The sequence below is a fragment of the Octopus bimaculoides genome, chromosome 14, assembly GCF_046866305.1.
Source record: "Octopus bimaculoides isolate indiv1 chromosome 14, ASM4686630v1, whole genome shotgun sequence".
NCBI classification, from domain to species: Eukaryota; Metazoa; Mollusca; class Cephalopoda; order Octopoda; family Octopodidae; genus Octopus; species Octopus bimaculoides.
Window position 1 is genome coordinate 56,711,521 of NC_142941.1, and position 20,000 is coordinate 56,731,520.

At 37.7% G+C, this 20,000-nt stretch overlaps 1 protein-coding gene across 1 annotated transcript in view; it reads right to left on the reverse strand.

Annotated features, from left to right (window-relative positions):
• The window catches only part of LOC106874731 (E3 ubiquitin-protein transferase MAEA), a 338,771-nt gene that overhangs the window by 150,195 nt on the left and 168,576 nt on the right, over positions 1-20,000 (reverse strand). Inside the window, exon 2 of the mRNA XM_089363042.1 lies at positions 4,214-4,399. Coding sequence (XP_089219168.1) covers positions 4,214-4,399 — 186 coding nt within the window. The remainder of the gene's footprint in view (positions 1-4,213; positions 4,400-20,000) is intronic.

Here is a 20,000-nt window from a genome sequence, read left to right on the forward strand (position 1 = left end):
GCTAAAACTTCCTTCTAATCACACACTCTAGTATCTCAGAACGGGAAGGAATTCACTGGATAATGTAGGCCTGGAGTGCAAGGCTGGTGATAAAGAGGAACTTTTTGCTTACTGCTGACCTAGTTTTCATAAATGAATTGGTCAGAGATTTAGGGAAGAAATTCCACACTTGAAAGCAATGCCTACAATTGATAGACTTCATAGTCAACCAAGCAAAGACTAAAGTCTTAGCAGCAAAGAAGACCGTAACTTATATTCGCCATCATCATTATTTAATGTTCGCTTTCCATGTTAGCATGAATAGAATGGTTTGACAGGGAACCAGTGAACTATAGGGTTACACTGTGCTCCAAATGCAATCTTTGGCATTGTTTCTACGACTGCAAGCCCTTCCTGATACCAACCACTCCATAGTGTGTACTAAGTGTTTTTTTGTTTTAATTTTTTGTGCCACTTAGCAGCAGTGAGGTTTCTTCATCACTGGCATGACAGAAAAGAACAAAGAAAAAGGAAGTGGAAAAAGGTCCCTACCAAGAGGAAGGTGATGAAGGTGACTGTATGCCAAGTGTTGAAAGGCCAAAGTATGGTGGAAAAACAAGCAACATATATGTGTGTATGTGTGTGTGAAAATGTGAAAATGAAGAAAATGGATAAATTTGACTTACAGTTGTTATTTATTTAAAGGCATTCAAATTCATACTGAGAAATTCCTGCCTACAGCTGTTTCCACACCCAATCAATTCAATTACAGAAATAAAATTCGGTTCAAATTCCCAAATTTGAAACCAGTCAGTTGGGTATTTCCTCAGGGGGGGATTTCAAAATGAAGTCACATTTCTACATGTAGGCTAACCTACGACATCGATCACGTTTGGATGGTGCTTTTTACGTGCCACCAGCACGGAAGCCAATCAGGCGACCTGGCATAAACAACAACTTTGGAGGAATTTAAACTCAGGACTTAAAGATGAATGAAATGCCACAAAGAATTTCGCCTGGCATGCTAACAATTCTGCCAGCTCATATACATGGACGTATGTAAGCATATACATACATGTATGATGATGATGTGACAAACACATGTACATGCACACACACAGACACACACACTGATGCACACATATGCCTATATATATATATATATATATATATATATATATATATATACATATATATATATATATATATATATATATATATATATATATGATGAACTTCTTTTAGTTTTTGTCTACCAAATCCACTCACAAGGCTTTTGTTGGCCCAGATTTATAGAAGATACTTGCCCAGAGTACCACACAGTGGGACTGAACCTGAAACCATGTAGTTGAGAAGCAAACTCCTTAACCACACAGCCATGCCGGCACCTAAATTAATATGAAATTTTTGTTTCGATGGAGGGTTTATAATTCAGATCTCTTTAAACCAGGAAATTTGTGCCATAGAGCCAGCTGGTCTGAGGCAGGCTGGAATTGAAAAGGGTTAAAGATGTCCATATACCAATAATAGGAGTAACTGATGCATACTTTCATCTTCTGAAAGAATTTAATAAAAGTGTTTCATTAATGGATGAGATGATCTTATTTTACTCACCAAAGCTACAACAAGTAAGACAGATAAATACGCTAATTATATTAAACATTGATGTCTACATCAGCAAATTAGACAATGACTGCACATACAAAAGACAAATTAATGAATTACCCAATATCACTGTTTTTCTACTATATTATGTATGTCTTTATGGCTTTTATCTTCTTTCTTTTTTCATCTTGTTTTATCTTTTATTTGTTTCTGCTGTTCGACTGTGGCCATGCTGGGGCATTGCCTTGAAGGTTTTTAATCGAACAAATCAACCCCAGGATTTGTTTTTTAAGTTAGGTACTTATTCTAATGGTCTCTTTTGTTGAACCACTAAGTTATAAAAACGTAAATTAACCAATGCTGGTTGTCAAGCTGTCGTAGGGGACAGACACAGAGGCATGCACACCTGTGCATGTAAACACACACACACTCACTCACACACACATGTATGTATATGTGAAGCTTCTTTTGGTTCCCATCCCCAAAATCTACTCACAAGGCTTTGGTCAACCTGTGGGTATAGTAGAAGCCTTTAGCCAAGTGGTTCCCAAAGTGGGCAGTATTGCACCCCCACCCCCCGAGTGTGGTGGAAAGTTCCAAGGGGGCAATAATGGGGTAGTGATTCATGTAAAAACAACAAAACAATGGGTTCCCTAGGTTAAGTTCTGTTTGTGAAATACAGTTGCTTTGAATTTGCTTCAGAAAGAGGTCTGTGTTTGTGATGGTTAGTTGGGGGTGGGGGCACTAGGAATGTGGCCTGGAACTTGGTGCAGTTCTCTGATTTACCAGTTCTAGTTAAACCATCTAACCCATGCCAGCATGGAAAGCAGACAATAAATGATGACGATGATGATAATATATATGTATGTAAATATATTCATATAAATATATAAACATATATATACAAATATACATACGCATACATACATAAATATATATGTATACATGCATATCTATACATACATACATATCTGTACATACATAAATATATATACAACTACATACATACATATACATGCATATGTATGTATACATACATATCTGTACATACATAAATATATATATACAGCTACATACATACATATACACATCTACATACACACACACACACACACAATATATGTTATTCTTTTTATATATTCACACTATGATGTGTTGTTGCTGATGCAAATGTTGTGTTAGAGTCAAGGTTGGGGGTTAGCTGTACAGCGGCTGCGACCACAATGAAATTCTCCACCTCGCCATGATCAAATGTTTCTTCCGTTGCTCAAAAGAAATCTCTAACACACAGAACCATTTCTAGGCATTCAACCTGCTCCAGCACCAAGCCTCTCTTTCTCTCTCTCTCTGTCTCTCTCTTTCTCTTTCACACACACACACACACTTACATTGCCATGTGGCAGTTTATTGCATAGAGACTGCAGTGTAATAAACAATAAACACCATGGCGTTTCTCAAGCCCCCAGATCAGGCTTCATTGAACAGACTTATATGGTCAAAGGCCTGTTTTTTTTCCCCCTTTTCAGAATATTTCTGACATGTATGGTGGTGGCAGTGGTAGGGATGGTGCTAACGATGATAGCAGGGGTGTTGTTGGTAATAGCATTCATGGCTGATGATGTCCATGATATGTAGTGAATGTCCCTACCTCGCTCTCTGCTCTGGCACCCTTTCTTTTATGAGAATGTCAAGGACTAGCATCATTTGCATTCTCACACAAAGTTATATTGCATTAAACCTTTCTTGTGCTATCTTCATATTTGGTAATACACACACACACATACGTATGTATATGACACACACACACATATGTAACTGTATACATGTATGCATAGTTTCTCATTTCTATTTTAGCCATTAAAAACGATCCCCCCTAACCATATATATTTGTAAGCTTGCAATTGTTTGATCAGCCCTGGACACTGCCGAGTAAGCTTTTGAGAAAATACATTGCATGAAGTCTGCTGTTGTTCTAACAAAGAATACAGATTAACTATCTTAGTCACAAGCCTGCTGCCTTGAATGCTAACAATGTTGTATCTAATATTTAGGACTTAAAAACAACATGGGGTCTCCCTCCCTCTTCAATGGCATTCAGATATTAGTTGAGATTTGGTTACAACCCTGATTGTGTACAGTGAGTGATTAGGTGAAAAGTTTAATTCAGGTAGCCAGTAGAAGCTGCTTCTTATTATATACACCTGCCTATATACCTGTTTATACATACATTCCTATATACTGAACTCCGTTGCTACTCTGAGTTTTTCAGTTATGTATTATTTACATAAACATATACACACACATGATAGGTATATTGGACTTCGTATATTTGTACCACAGTGTGACTTTGACAGCACGAGCTGCTTTCTCAGTCAATATTAATAATAATAATAATAATAATAATAATAATAATAATAATATTAATATTTATATGAAAGCCTGATAAGCAAAAGGGTCAGATCAAACAACCAAATTACAAATAAAATATATAAGAAGGTCGAACCAAAAAGATGGAAGAGTAAACGAAGTATGTAAGTATCCTTATAGAATATTTCAAGCCAAGAAAACGAGACTCTGTAGTCTTGTCTAGATTAGAATGAGATAACTGCTTCTTTTGTCAGTCACTTACCTTGCGTTTAAGAAAGGTCAGTTTTTCGACGACTGAATCAAGGGCTTTTGTAACCTCTCCAACGGTGACAGGCTTCTTCTGCAGGCACTTCTCCAAGTCATTACCAACAATTTGTAGATGAGAAATCTCACGGTCGATGTTTTTCTGAGCAGAACGAAATTTTTTATTCAACAGTTCATAAGGAACCTGAAATGACACAAAGAAAACAAACAAATCTCAATATCAACAACACCAACAACAATAATAATAATAATAATAAGGGTTTCAAATTCTGGCACCAAGGCCAGAAATTTTCGGGGAGAGGGTACAAGTTGGTTGCATCGACTCTAGTGCTCAACTGGTACACATTTTATTTACTCTGAAAAGATGAAAGACAAAGTTGATCCTGGTAGAATTTGAACTCAGAACCTAAAGATGGACAACATACTGCTATGCATCTTCTCTGATGTGCTAACAATCCTGTCAGTTTTCCACCTTAATAACAATAATAATTCTTTGTAAATTTTGCATAAAGCTGGCAGTTTTGATGAGAGGCAGTAAGTCGATTACGTCAACTCCAGTACTTGACAGGTACTTTATTTCATTGACCCGGAGAGGATGAAAGAAAAGTGAAGTAAACCTCAATAGGATCTGAACTCAGATTGTCAAATTCCGCTGAGGTCGACTTTGCCTTTCATCCTTTTGGGGTCGATAATGATAATGATCCTTTCTACTATAGGCACAAGACCTACATGGGGGGGGGGCAAATTGATAACATCAACCCCAGTGCACAACAGGAACTTAATTTATCAACCCCAAAAGGATGAGAGGCAAACTCAACCTTGGCAGAATTTGAACTCAGAACAAAAAAACAGACAGAATACCACAAAGCATCTTGTCCAGAGTGCAAACAATTCTGATATGATAAGTAATGATTTCTAACACAGACACCTGACTAAGTTTTGGGAAAAATTTAGCATAAAGATCTTCCACTGGAGATAAAACTAGCTGATAACAAATGAAACCCTCATACTCTAGGATACCCAGCAAACTTTTGAGATATGTCTTTGGGAAAAAAATAGCATACTCATTACTCTAAACTATCTGCCTGTCCATTTAATCTGTCTGCCTATCAATCAATTTTTGTATGTACTAAGAAAATGGGAAATAGAGATTTTAAGTGGAATATTGGTGGCCTATAGCTGGCAAAAGTTATTTCTTCTCTCTCACACAAAGAGTTAATCCCAATAATCTAAATGTAGCTAATCTAATCCAAATCTAATCTGTAATCTAATGAGGAATCTAATCTAATCTATCTATAATCTAATCTATAATCTAATCTAATCTATAACCTAATTTAATCTGTAATTTAATCTATCTATAATTTAATCTAATCTATAAACTGATATAGTTCATAACCTATAATCCAATTTAATCTGTAATCTAATCTATAGTCTAATATAATCCATAATCTATAATCAAATTTAATCTGTTATCTTATCTATAATCCAATATAATCCATAATCTAAATTTAATCCGAAATCTAATCTAGTGTATAATCTGTACTCTAATCTAATCTATAATCTAATATAATCTGTAATCTAATCTATCGACTTATCAATTACATAGCTATTTATCAATTATCTATCAATTTTCTATTTACCTAACTAACGATATTCAATTCATTATTACCAGTAAATATGGTTTATACCAGTTTGTGGTAACAGAAAGGGAAAAAGAACAAAAAAATGTTAACAAACATTGAAACAAAAAAGAAAAACATCAATCACCATTTTCCACCCCAATGAAATCAATAACGATAATGAAAACATTAAAGGACAATATGGAGTTAATAATGCTTTATATGTGTGTGTGTGTGTGTGTGTGTGTGTGTGTGTGTGTGTGTGTATGTGTGTGTGTGTGTGCAGGCATGGCTGCGTGGTTAAGAAGATTCACTTTGCAGCCATGTGATTCCAGGTTCAATCCCACTGCGTGGTGGCACTTTGAGCAAATGCCTTCTACTTTAAGTCCAAGATGACCAATGAGTGAATTTGGTAGATGGAAACTGGGAGATGGGATGGCATTATGTGTGTGTGTGTGTGTGTGTCACCCACCCACCCCACTGTTTGACCACAACTGACCAGGGACTTGGTTCGCATCAGATATCTTTTGCTTGTTGCAGTCATTAGACTGCGGCCATGCTGGGGCACCACCTTGAAGAAATTTTAGTTGAATGAATTGACCCCAGTCCTTATTTTATTTTTAAAGCCTGGTGTGTATTCTATCGATCTCTTTTGCTGAACTGCTAAGTTACAGGAACATAAACACATCAACATCAGTTGTCAAGTGGTGTTGGGGGACAAACACACGTTTGCACACACATATCTATATATACACACATACACTTATACAGCAGGCTTCTTTCAGTTTCCGTCTACCAAATTCACTCTCAAGGTGATAGTCGACCTGAGGCTACAACAGAAGACGCTTGTCCAAGGTGCCACACAGTGGGACTGAACTCGGAACCATGTGGTTGGGAAGCAAGCTTCTTACCACACAGCCACACCTGTGCCTACTGTACTTTTGAAAAGAAAACCGAGTTGTAAAGGTCATTAGTGGCATGCCTTTGACCACAGAATTGCTCTGAACATAGCTGACCAAGGACTAAACTATAGCAACACATATATTTAAGAGATGAGGAATTATGTACATTATTTACATTTGATGGATTTTTGTCTTCTTTGTTGTTAACATAACGTTTTGGCTGATATACCCTCCAGCCTTCATCAGGTGTCTTGGGGAAATTTCGAGCCTGGGTTCCAATTCCTAAGGTATTTTTCGATGTTATTGTTATTATTATTATTATTATTCAAGTTACTGCCTGGAATCGAACTTGGAATCTTGGGGTTGGTAGCCCACACTCTTAACCACTACGCCATAGGCACGATTCCAGGCAGTGATCTGAATAATAATAATAATAATAATAATAATATATGATGGAAATAAAAAAAACAAAAACCCTCTCTACTTCTCTATCTCTCTCTAAAAGGACCCCCCCCCCCCAAAAAAAAAACTAAGGAAGACGTGAAAACCTGTCAGATTGGATTAGCTTTCAAAGTGGAAGCATCTGACTTTATGGCTGAGTCTTGAAGGAAGAGAAGCAATGTTTGGTCGTATTGCAGTAGCCGCTCTCCACCCAAGCATCAATCCTCTCCTTGCCCAGCTTCTGAGAGGTAGTGATGATGATGATGATGGTAATGAGGTTGTTGAAAGTGATGACAGGGTGGTGTTGGTGGTGTTGATATCAATTGATTGTTAAGGTGATGATGATGATGATGATGATAATGGTGAGTGTGGTGAAGATGGGGAACTTGGTGATGATGATGATGGTGATGGGCATGGTGATGATGATGATGTCACAGTTTGCTAGTGACAGAACTGCTCATTACCCAGTGATGAGGATAATGATAATCAAGATGATGATAATGCTGATGAAGATTAAAGTGATAAAGATGTTACTGCTGCTACTGCTGCTAAGGCAAGAATGATGATGATGATGATGATGATGATGATGATGATGACGACTTCTAATGTGGGCACAAGGAAGGAAAGGAAAGGAAAGCAGTTAACCTAGTTGTATACAATATTTCAACAAAGCAGCAGAGACAAACTGTGATGACGACGATGATGATGATGATTGCTGTGGTGTTGAAGATGGGAGTAGTAGAGGAAGTGGTAGTGATGAAGGTGGTATTAGTGGATGGTGGTGGTGGTGGTGGTGGTAGTAATAGCAACGATGGTGATGATGGTTGTACTAGTGATATTAGTGTTGGTGGTAGTCAATATTGGTTGTTGTTGTTGTTGTTGTTGTAGGTGGTAGTGGTCAAGATTGATGATAATGATAATGGTGGTGGAGGCCACAGCAGCAGTAGTAGTGTTGGCAGTAGTGGTGAGTATTGTGGTGGTGGTGGTGGTGTGGCATGGCATGGCATGGCGCGGAAGGGGTGGAGATGAGGTTTTGCAACATCCAGTTTAATTATCTGACAGGAAGTAACTGGGAATCTACTTTATCATTCCATGGAAACTAAAGAATGTTGTTGCTGTATCTTGTGTACAGTGTGGTGGTGGTGGTGGTGGTGGTGGTGGCTGTAGTGAGGAGAGGAGGGGTGGTGACATTAGTTGAGAGTCGCAGAGTGGTAGAAGCAGAGAGAGAGAGAGAGAGAGAGAGAGGGGGGGAATGGAGAGAGAGAGAGAGAGGGGGGAATGGAGAGAGAGAGAGAGAGAGACAGAAGAATCGTTTTTCAGGAGAGCAAAATATTCTTCACAAACATGTAAATTTGGCAATAGTTTGGAATTGAATGTGAGGAAAAAAAAAAGAAAAGAAAAACGATAAATGCAAATATAACTATGAAAGAGAGGGGATGTCTAGGAGGATGGAAAGGTGGGGGGAAAATTGGTAAAATTGGAAACAGTAATCTTGAAATAAAAGGAATATGGTGATGTCAAAGATTGTTTTTGTTCTCAAGTCCATGATCAGCCCTGATCCAAGAATCATCATTCTACTACCCATTTTTCTGTGGTTAGTGGTTGCATGGATTGGGTGGAGTTTAGTGAGATTTTCTACAGACAGATGCTCTTCCTGTCGCCAACCCTTGCCTGTTTCCAAGCAAGGTTGTATCTGCTCAAGATCAGACAGGTTTCCAAAGAAGACTGAAAATGAACGACACTGATTCGTTTGTCATGACAGACACATTTATTTACAACTATCATGTGACGTCACGATAAGGAGACACAAACACAAACACACACTATGTGTGTATGTGTGTGTGTGTGTGTGTGTGTGTGGGTGTAGTGATGTTTTGCAGGTAGGGGAAAATCCAAGCTGCATCCTCTTGAAGTACATCTGCTAATCCCAACATTACAATCTAGTATGTAGTTGTTGTATTGATGTGAGGTACAGATTAGAGTTGAAAATTCTGGAAATATTGATTGCAGTGTTATAACAGAACAAAGAGTTGGTGAATAAATAATACCAACAATTTTTTCCTACTTCCTGTCTTGTTTTATAAGGGGTGCGAAACTACAAGGACTTTCCGGACTCCGACTGATGAGGAAACCGGCTGCCAATGATCCGTGTATCTTGTTTTTGTCCTGTTTGCTGTTTGTCATTCTATCGTTTATTTTTCTGCATGTTGTGTTTTGTTGGTTTCCATTTGTTGTGTTCTTTCTATCCTACCTTCGATTTATATATATATATATATATATATATATATATATATATATATATATATATTTATATAAATAAGGATAAGATCGATATTTAAAATATTGATCCTATCAAGTGGTCAGCATGGGAATAAAAACCATCAAAGGTAATAATTATTTAAAATTATAATACAGGGTATCAAGAGATACCACCACGCTGAAAAAAATAGCAGTCAAATTCTGATTCTAAAACCACAATAAATGTCCACATGGCACGAGTAGTGAAGACGAAGACCAATCTTATTATTTTTACTGGTTTATTTGGTCTTCGTCTTCACTACTCGTGCCATGTGGACATTTATTGTGGTTTTAGAGTCAGGATTTGACTGCTATTTTTTTCAGCGTGGTGGTATCTCTTGATACCCTGTATTATAATTTTAAATAATTTATATATATATATATATATATAAATATATATATATATGTGGCTGGCTTCTTTGCATTTCCATTTACCAGATCCACTCACAAGGCTTTGGTTGGTCTGAGATTAATAGTAGAAGACACCTGTTCAAGATGCCATCCAAGGGAGCCTGAATCTAAAACTATGTAGTTGGGAAGCAAGCTTTTCAACCATGTGGTCTAAGGTTCAATTCCACTGCATGTCACCTTGGGGCAATTGTCTTCTACTATAACTCCAGGTGAACCAAAGACTTGAGTGAATTTGGTAGACAGAAACTGAAAGAAGCCTGTCATATGTGTATAGATGTGTGTGTGTGGGTGCATGGTTTTAAAGGAGCAGCACCATGGAAAACATGTTTGGTCATTTGATATATTAACCTTGCTTGGGAAAAGGTGATGGTTGGTAACAAGAAGGGCACCCAGTTATAGAAAATCTTCCTCAACATGTACTGTCTGAGCTGTGCTGGCATAGAAAAATGGATGGATGATGATGATGATGATGAAAATGGGACAGAATGACGACAAAGAGAAAACTGAGATGTCAGAGAAGAGGATGTGAGATGAAAGCAAAGAAGACAAAATGATAACAGTAGGAAAGAGATGATAGTTAAGTTGTAAACAAGGAAAGAAAATGATGATTATTACGATGATGATGATGATGAAAATAAATGATAAGGAAATAAATATAAAACAAAAAAAAAGAAAGGCAAAAAGGAGATGATAAAAGAGAGAAAATGATTTGACAAAATAAGCAAGAAAATGACAAGACAACATAGATAAAAAACAATTACAAGCTAGGGTGAAATGAGATTGCAAGTTAGGTGAAACAAGATGACATAAAAAGACAGAATATGAGAATAGAAGAGAAATAAATAAATAAAATGGAAAAGATTAATAGAGATGAGAAACAAAAAAAGATAAACTGTACTAGTAACATAAATTTAGGAAAAATAAGCAAAAGAAAACAAGAATAACGATAATGTAGATGAAACGAGTGAAAGAGAGAGAGAGAGAAAAAAGACAAGACATAGATGAAAAGAAAATGGAAAGAGATGATGACGGAGTGGGGGGGGGGGAAGAAAAGGAAAACAGATGAGATTGAAATAACAAAGTGAAAAAGAGATGATGGAATAGTTTAAATGAGAATGAACGGCTCTAACGAAGGGAAAAAAGAAAAGGTGAGGTAATAAGAAGGATGGAATGAGATGACTGACAATGGTTAGGACAGCAAGAAGACAATGATAGAGATGGATTGGTGGGGGTGGGGAAGGGAAACAACAGGCAAAGAGATGAAGGGGAGTGTGGTGGTAATGGACGGGGGGGGGGTGATGAAAGAAAAAAAAAATTTGAAATTTCGAAAAAAAAAAAAAAAAATAAAGAAGGTAAAGAGAAGACAAGACAACGACAATGCTGAAAGAGGAAATGAGGAGATAGTGTTGATGAAACATGAGAGGATGGGAAAGTTAAGGGAAAAAAAAAAAAGAAATTAAAATAAAATAAAATAAAATTTTAAAAAATGGATGATGACGCAAACAACAGGAATAAATAAATAAATAAATAAATAAATAAAGCAGGAAAAAAAAAGATGAAAATGGGCAAAAAAAAAAAGAAAAAATTTCCATGAGTGGTGGGCAGAGGATATTTGAGATGAAAAGAATAAATAAAATTAAATTAAAAACTAAAATAAACAAAATAACAACCACAACAGCAGCAGCAGCAGAAGCAACAACAACAACAACAAATAAAATATTAATAAAGGGATCGAGAACATGAGTGAGGTGGCAGGAATGGTGGGGGAGGGGGCGGGTGAAGAAACCCCGACCAGAAAAAAAAAAATATGTGAAAATACGAAAGAAAATAAAAAAAAAACCCGAAGAATTAGTGAAAAATAATTTATTTGGAGTTACAAGGAAGAGCTTAAACATAAATCATATTAATGTCCTTGGACTTTCCACCCTCCTCCTCCTCCAATTCACCCCCTCCCCCACCTACTGCCAAATACAGATTCTTCTGCCAAGTGTTCTTCTGCAGAATGTTCTACATTTCTTGCAAAGTATGATAAAATTGAGAAATATCGATTATTTTCATACTGTTTATTTTGTTATTTGTTGCCACTGTTGTTGTTGTTGTTGTTGTTTCATGTGCAGTATGTGGGAATGGTATTGGATGGTTTGAGTGGACAGAATATCTATCAGACAACAACCAATCCAACTGTAGGATCAGTGGTTCATTTTCCGGCCTGGCTGGTTATTAACAGTTAGCCGAGGTCTGTGTTTATGCTTGCAACCAAGAGCCATTCATATATATGAGGAGGCGCTGAAAAGTTCCTGGTTTTAAGGGTATCGTGAAAGGCTTGGTTAGAGGCCCAACTTTCTGAGTTACAAAAACTGAAGGACTACTGCAATAAGTGTGTGAACCTGAGAGGGGAATATGTTGGATAAAATCATAATTAACTGACCCTCCAGTATTTTCTTTTACCAAAATCCAGGAACTTTTCAGCACCCCGTCATACTCTCACTCATTCCCGTTACAATCGGAGTGATGTAAGAGCATAGATATAAGAGACTCAACTACTTAAAATGACCACAAAGTTGATTTGAACAAGGCTGGAACTCAGAACAATTTTGAATAAAAAAATATATATATAGGAGTGGCTGTGTGGTAAGTAGCTTGCTTACCATCCACATGGTTCTGGGTTCAGTTCCACTGCATGGCACCTTGGGCAAGTGTCTTCCACTATAACCTCGGGCTGACCAAAGCCTTGTGAGTGGATTTGGTAGACGGAAACTGAAAGAAGCCTGTCGTCGGATGTTAAGCGACAATGACGATGATGATGATATATGTATATGTTTGTGTGTCTGTGTTTGTCTCCCCAACATCGCTTGACAACCGATGTTGGTGTGTTTACATCCCTGTAACTTAGCGGTTCGGCAAAACAGACCGATAGAATAAGTACTGGGCTTACAAAGATTAAAAGTCCTGGAGCCGATTTGCTCGACTAAAGGCGGTGCTCCAGCATGGCCGCAGTCAAACGACTGAAACAAATAAAAGAATATACCCCCACACATACACACGCAGATTTTGTGTGTGTGTGTGTGTGTGTGTGTGTGTGTGTGTGTGTGTGTGTGTGTGTGTGTGTTTGATACAGCAGTATATTGCTTTCGTCACTTCAACACCTTTAGCTCTCCCATTTCGGTTACTATGGCGACAGTGAAGGACCAAGCAGACCTCTTGAAACCCATGCAGGCATGGATGCATGCATGTGGGGGGGGGGGGGGGAACTGATATTTAATCAGATGATCTTAATGATGATAATGATGATGATGACACTACCTGCTGCTGCTGATGTTGATGATAACAAAAATGACTACAACAACAACAACAACGACGACAGCGATGATGATGATGATGATGACGATGGTGATGATGATGATGATGATGGCAGCTTAACTTAATTCTGATTTGATACTGTCCGACCATTCTGGAAGGCATGGTGTGTGCTGCGGGTGTAGGGGTGGGCGGAAGCTGTGGGTGAAGCGGTGGTAGTGGTGGCGGCGGTGGTGATAGCGGTGATGCTGGAGATGTTTTGTACACAAGCTAACTTCAACCGCCCCCCCCCCCCCCGACCACCACCACCTTCAATTTCCCCTCCCGCTCTACATCCCCAGTTCTTCCCTGCTGCTGCTGCTGCTGTTGCTGCCGCTTTCCCACCACCATCGCCACTGCCACCACCATTACATAATGCCGAGGAAACAAAAGAGAAAGGGAAACAATGTTTCTAACTATTCATGAATAATTGAGAATGGAATCAGTTTCCATTTTAGAAATTTATTGATCAGGAATTTTAATGTTGTACAGAAATTACGATGATGATGATGATGATGATGATGATGATGATGATTGTTAAATATTGGGGATAAGATCAGAAATTTGGGTGAGGAGGAACGGGAGTAGTAGTAGTAGTAGAAGGAAGGCAGTGTTGTCAATATAACCGAGTGCAGTACATAGGGTGGGAAGGCTCTAAAACAAAAGTTGGCTACATGACACCGGTAGGTTACTGGTATTTGTGTGTGCGTGTAAGAAAAATAGATGACAAAGGAATAAACGATTATCTTTTGAACTTCATTAGCTTGCAGCTGTTTCTGCTGTAAGATGCAATGGACTCATAGGTATGTGCTTGAGTGACACCTTACAGCTTCATCAGAACCTCAAACATTAAGTTTAACAGTAGAAGACACTTGCCCAAGGTATACACATAAATATATCGGATTGGAGCATGGTGCAGCCACCCAGCCTGCCAGGTCTCAGTCAAGCTGTCCAACCCATGCCAGCATGGAAAGCGGACATTAAACAATGATGATGATGATGATGTATATGTATGTATGTATGCCTTGGGCAAGTGTCTTCTATTATAGCCTTGGGCCAACCAAAGCCTTGTGAGTGGATTTGGCAGATGGAAATATAAAGAAGCCCATCATACACACACCTGTGTGTGTGTGTGTTTGCATGCATATATATATATATATATATATATATGGGAGAATGTACGAAAAAAAAACAACAACAGACGGGGACAGGTGGTGTAAACAACAAAAGGATGTATTAGTTTGACGCTTGGGAATACAGAAAGTCTTTAACGTTTCGAGCTACGCTCTTCAACAGAAAGAATACGGAGAAAACAAGGAGAAAAACACGGAGAAAAAAAATTGGACCTCATGGCAATGAGAAAAACGAAGGACTATGCATTTTTGATAGATCGATCCTCTACAAATAGCAACCAAATTGCGTTCAGATCACACCCTAGAATTTAAAGAAAAGAAAGGAAGGCTCTAACAAGCCTGAGCTACAACAATAACAACAAACACTAAACATGTGTGTGTGTGTGTGTGTGTGTGTGTGTGTTTTGTGTAGGCACACAAAGCAGCAAAGATCAAAATAAAGATAATGTATTTGAACATGCATTTGTGTGCATGTATGTATGTATATGTATTTTGTGCATGTGTGTATGTGTGTGTGTGTATATATATATATATATATATATATATATATATATACACACACACACACACACACATGCACAAAATATATACATATATATATATATATATATATATATAGATAGATAGATATAAGCACACAGAGAGGGAGAGAGAGAGAGAGAGAGGAGAGTGTGTGTGTGTGTAACTTACATAATTTTCAAGGTAAAGAACATAAAGAAAAGGAAAGCACCACCTTTATGTAAATTCCCCACCCCCAGCAGCAGCAGCAACAACAACAACAACAACAAAGATGGGGGGAAAAAAACAAAATAAAACCAAATAAAAAAAACAATAATATAATATTGTAGGAAGAGTAATTCAATGTTTAATCTGCTGCACTTATACACACACACACATGGAGAATAGAAGCATTAGATGAGAATTCCTCACCATCATCAATAGCAACCGGGGGGGGGGGACCTAGTACACATACACACACACCTCCCTCACACAGTGCCATAGGATACCAAACCAAAACCAAAACCAAACTATACAATACCATAGCACACTGCATAACTTCCACCGAAGAAGCTTCTGTCCCACCACCCCCCATGACGATGATCATCATCACCATCATCATCATCACCATCACCACTGTACCATCCCTAACCATCACTAGAATCCCATGCCATTTTTACAAGCCTTCCTCTCCCCACACCTCCTCTAACTTCCTTTGCCGCAAAGACTACTCCATCACTACTCGTTCCATCCCTACCCGACCCTAACCCTACCCCCACCCCCACCCCCAGCTCTACTTCCTCTGCCTTGCAAAACCAATTCTTCATCTCCTTGGTGCTTGTCTCTCTGCAAGCTTTAAGAGAAAGAGCAGAAAGCAGTGGTAGCGAAGTGAGCTGGAACCAGTGACAATGGCAGGGGCAGTGGTGTTAGTGGTGCTGATAATGTTGATGATGATGATGATGATAATGATGACGACGGTGGTGGTGGTGGTGGTGGTGACGATGGTGACGGTGGTGATGGTGTTATTGGTTCATGTGTCTGTAAATTACTTGCACAAGAATGTTAAAGCATCTTCTTCACAGCATGGATTCTGGGAAACCTCGCAGACCTCACTGAATACATTAATTATAGCAATTAGATAACCCCAACCCCCACTGCCACCACCACCACCACCACCACCGCCGCCATTACCAGCACCACCACCACCACAGCCATGGCCACAACCACTTACACACAAAGAAAAGCCTTCACCTCTACATCTGTCAATGATTCCTCTTTTCAACTTTCTTCTTCACATCAACAAAATCATCCTCCTCCTCATCATCATCATTGCCATCATCATCATCATCATCATCATTGCCATCATCATCATCATCATCCTCCTCCTCATCATCATCATTGCCATCATCATCATCATTAATCATAGGCTCACCCACAGTGAACACAGAGAAAGAATGAACATCATACATTCCTATCAAAGTGCCTCCGAGATATCAAAGCCTTAAAAACAAATACCTTCCCTTCCACCCCCACCCACCCACACACAAATCAAGATCATTGTTATTGATTTCTTTGGATTACATAAGATGCAGAATTCTACACAGGAAGGGAACAGTTGATTGAAAGGACATGGCTATATTATCGGTACCTTTATTTATTTTGTTTTTTTTATTGACTTCGGCCAGATGAAAAGTAAAGCAGACAGACACCAGTCATGATTAAACACTAGGTATTTTTTTGATTGAACAGGGTGGGGTCCAGCCATGACTCTCCTACTTTTTTCTTTGAGAAACATAGCCATTGTATCATTCCATGTTTTTTTTTTAAGACAGTAGATTGTAAGGATGGAGTATAAATTAAAAAATAATTTCATGGCTTATGGGTAAGAAGCTTGCTTTGCGGCCAGGTGGCTTGGGGTTCAATTCCAATGCGCGCGCGCGTGTGTGTGTGTGTGTGTGTGTGCATGCATATACGTCTATGTGTTCTTGCATGTGTGTCACCTCCTCCATTGCTTGACATCCAGTGTTGGTCTGTTTACATCCTCGTAACTTAGTGGTTTTTGCAAAAGAGACTGATAGAATAAGTCGCTAAAAAAAAACCCCAGAAAAGCTTTAATAAATTAAAAGTACATCCACAATGAAAACAAAACCATTAGCTTCATTGATTAATTCCTGCCAATAAAGGTAAGGGAGATAACTTTTAAATCCAAATTAAAACTTAAATGGAAAGCATTCAGTTGAGAAGAAGTCTGATCTCTGGCAAGTAAGATGACAACTCGAGACTTATTGCAACAGTACATACACACGTTAGTTGTTTATGTAATGTGTGTATGTAAGGTGGCCAAAAGAATAAGATTCCAAACATAAAAACCTAGGTTATTTCTAAATTAGTTAACAAATTAGTTTCCAAGCTTAAACTTTACAAATGCTTCATGTAATATATCTTCCTGTAGACACGATACATATATCTATATACACGCACACACAAATCATGGACGAATTTAAAACAAAAGAATAATGAAGTAACAACATGATATTCTACATTATGTGTGTGCGTACATATTCATATAACAACCACACATGTACATACAAGTGTTTGGGTGGTGGTGGCAGTGGTGGTGCTGGCTCTGTTCAGAGAATTCTTATTGAATGTAGTTCAATTCTGTTTTAAAATGTAACAAATTAAGTATGGCATCTAAGATGGTGCAATCACAAATGCCTACACAAGTCATATACAAACCCACACACAATGAATACAGAAAGCATGTGTCTATAATATATACATACATACATATATATATATCTGTAATATATATACACACACACACACATATTCAAATGTTCACATACATCCACATACATATGCATCTACAGAACCACCTAACTACAAATACACATCTAGACAACATACATACATATCTCAAAATCCACACACACACACACACACACACACAGATTTCATTTTTACTTTCTGCAGATCCATAGAACCAAATATAACAACACACACATCACTTAATCGCATCCACCCTTCCACCCAACACCTGAAATGAAATCACAGAAGCAAAAGCTTTTTAATTGCAGATAAGATACAAGAGGAGAAGGGAAAGAAGGAAGACGAGAATAAAACCATTTTTTAAACTTTTTCTTTTTTCTTTTTTTTTACCTTTTTTTGAACTGAGTAAAGGAATTAAGTTTTGAAAAGGAAAGATGTTGAAAATTACATAGAGCCAGCAAGCTTTGAGAGAGAGAGATAGATAGAGAGCGAGATGAAAGCGGGTGAGAAGAAAATAGGTTTTGGTTAATGTTAAGCAAGTCGGGTGGTATTATTATATATTACCATATATTGCTGAGAAAAGCAATAAAGCTTAGAAATTCAAGGTGGTGTGGTGGTGGTGGTGGTGGTGCTATGTATGTGTATGTATGTATGCATGTGTGTGTGTGTGTGTGCGTGCGTGTATGTTAGCAAATAAATGAATAATAAATAGATGAGACCCTCTCTTGAGAAGAGTAAAACGGTGAAGAATTTAATTGTTATGGGGTTGGTGTAATTGACTAAAGCCATCCCTTCAAGACTGCTGGCCTTGTGCCTACATTGGGAAATTCTTCTTCATATGGTTATTATTGTGCTAATAAGGGTGGTGGTTATATTATGATGATAATTACTGTGATAACGATAACGATGATGATGAAGATGACGACAATGACTATTTTCGTGATATAACGAGGAAGATTATGATAATTATGATAATAGTGATGAATGATTGCAATAATGACGATTATTATTTTGTAATGTTGAACAATATTATTACACTGCATCGTGTAGAAAGTTACACAATATGTAAATATTTCGTACAGTCAAAGGTGTTAAATATTAATAAGAAAACACATTTTACAGTCTGTTTGTCTGGAAACTACTTTGAAGGTTAAAACCACAACAGCTCAGCAAATATCATAAAAGATCTGCCAAAATATTGCACTTTCAACCTTGGAGCATCTCGTCAGGTTTGCTGTTGTCAGGATTTGATATTCTGAAGGCATCAAGTATTCATACCTTGTTTATTACAGGCAGCATTGGATTAACCATGAAGCAAAATAAGAACATGCTTAGGGCATCAAGGGAGATGGTGGGCACCACAGAAATGGTAAATGATTTACAGTATAAAAGAAACCACTTTAAACGTGTTAAAATAATATTCCGAATGGTTTATGTGATTCGAAATATAATTTCAAAGTGTTCGTGGTGTCATAGTGAGTGAGAATTTGATCAAAGACCGTGAAATTATAAAAAAATAGGAGAAAGCTTTACAAATATAAATAAAGCTGAAGTATACAAAAATAAACATTATTTTCCATATTATTGTTAGTTTCATTTTATTTTGAAGAATAAAAAATTATTCTATAGTTTATTATTGTTTATATCTTATAATTACATATATATGGGGACACCAAAATCTCTTAACTGCTCAGGGCTTTTATGGGTCTTAGTTAAGCCCTGATCACAGGCCTGTTCAAAGACCAGAGCATTGTGGGATGTTCTGGAATCAGTGATGTGTTCTGGAGTCCTGAGGGGTTTCAACACCAAATCCCCTTGCCCAGTTGACTCAGCTGGGGGCAGTGATAAAAAAAAGTCCCAGCCGAGTATTTAGTTACAATTTATCTTTTACTGTTTGTTTGTTTCATTCATTAAACTGTGGCCATGCTGGAGCATCACCTTCAAGAATTTTTAATCTAATGAATCAACCCCAGTACATTCTTTCTTCAGCCTGGTACCTAGTCTATTGGTCTCTTTTGCCAAACTGCTAAGTTACAGGGATGTAAACACATCAACGCTGATTATCAAGCAGTGGAGGGGGAAAACACACATGCATGATGGGCTTCTTTCAGTTTTGGTCAACCAAATCCACTCACAAAGTAAATTAGAAACAATTATGCAACATATTTAGTCATTTATTTTCATTATTTTTGCAAAAAGGGGAGATAACTCTAGACATGTGTTGGTCTTATTATGACTTTGTCAGGTGGTAGCTATCCCTGAGTTATTATGCCAAGTCGCAAATACAGAGATGAAGCCATCAAAAGTCATAAATTCGATATGACCATAGATGTAAAAAAAATAAATAAAAAGCTGCTACTTCATTTGCACCACAA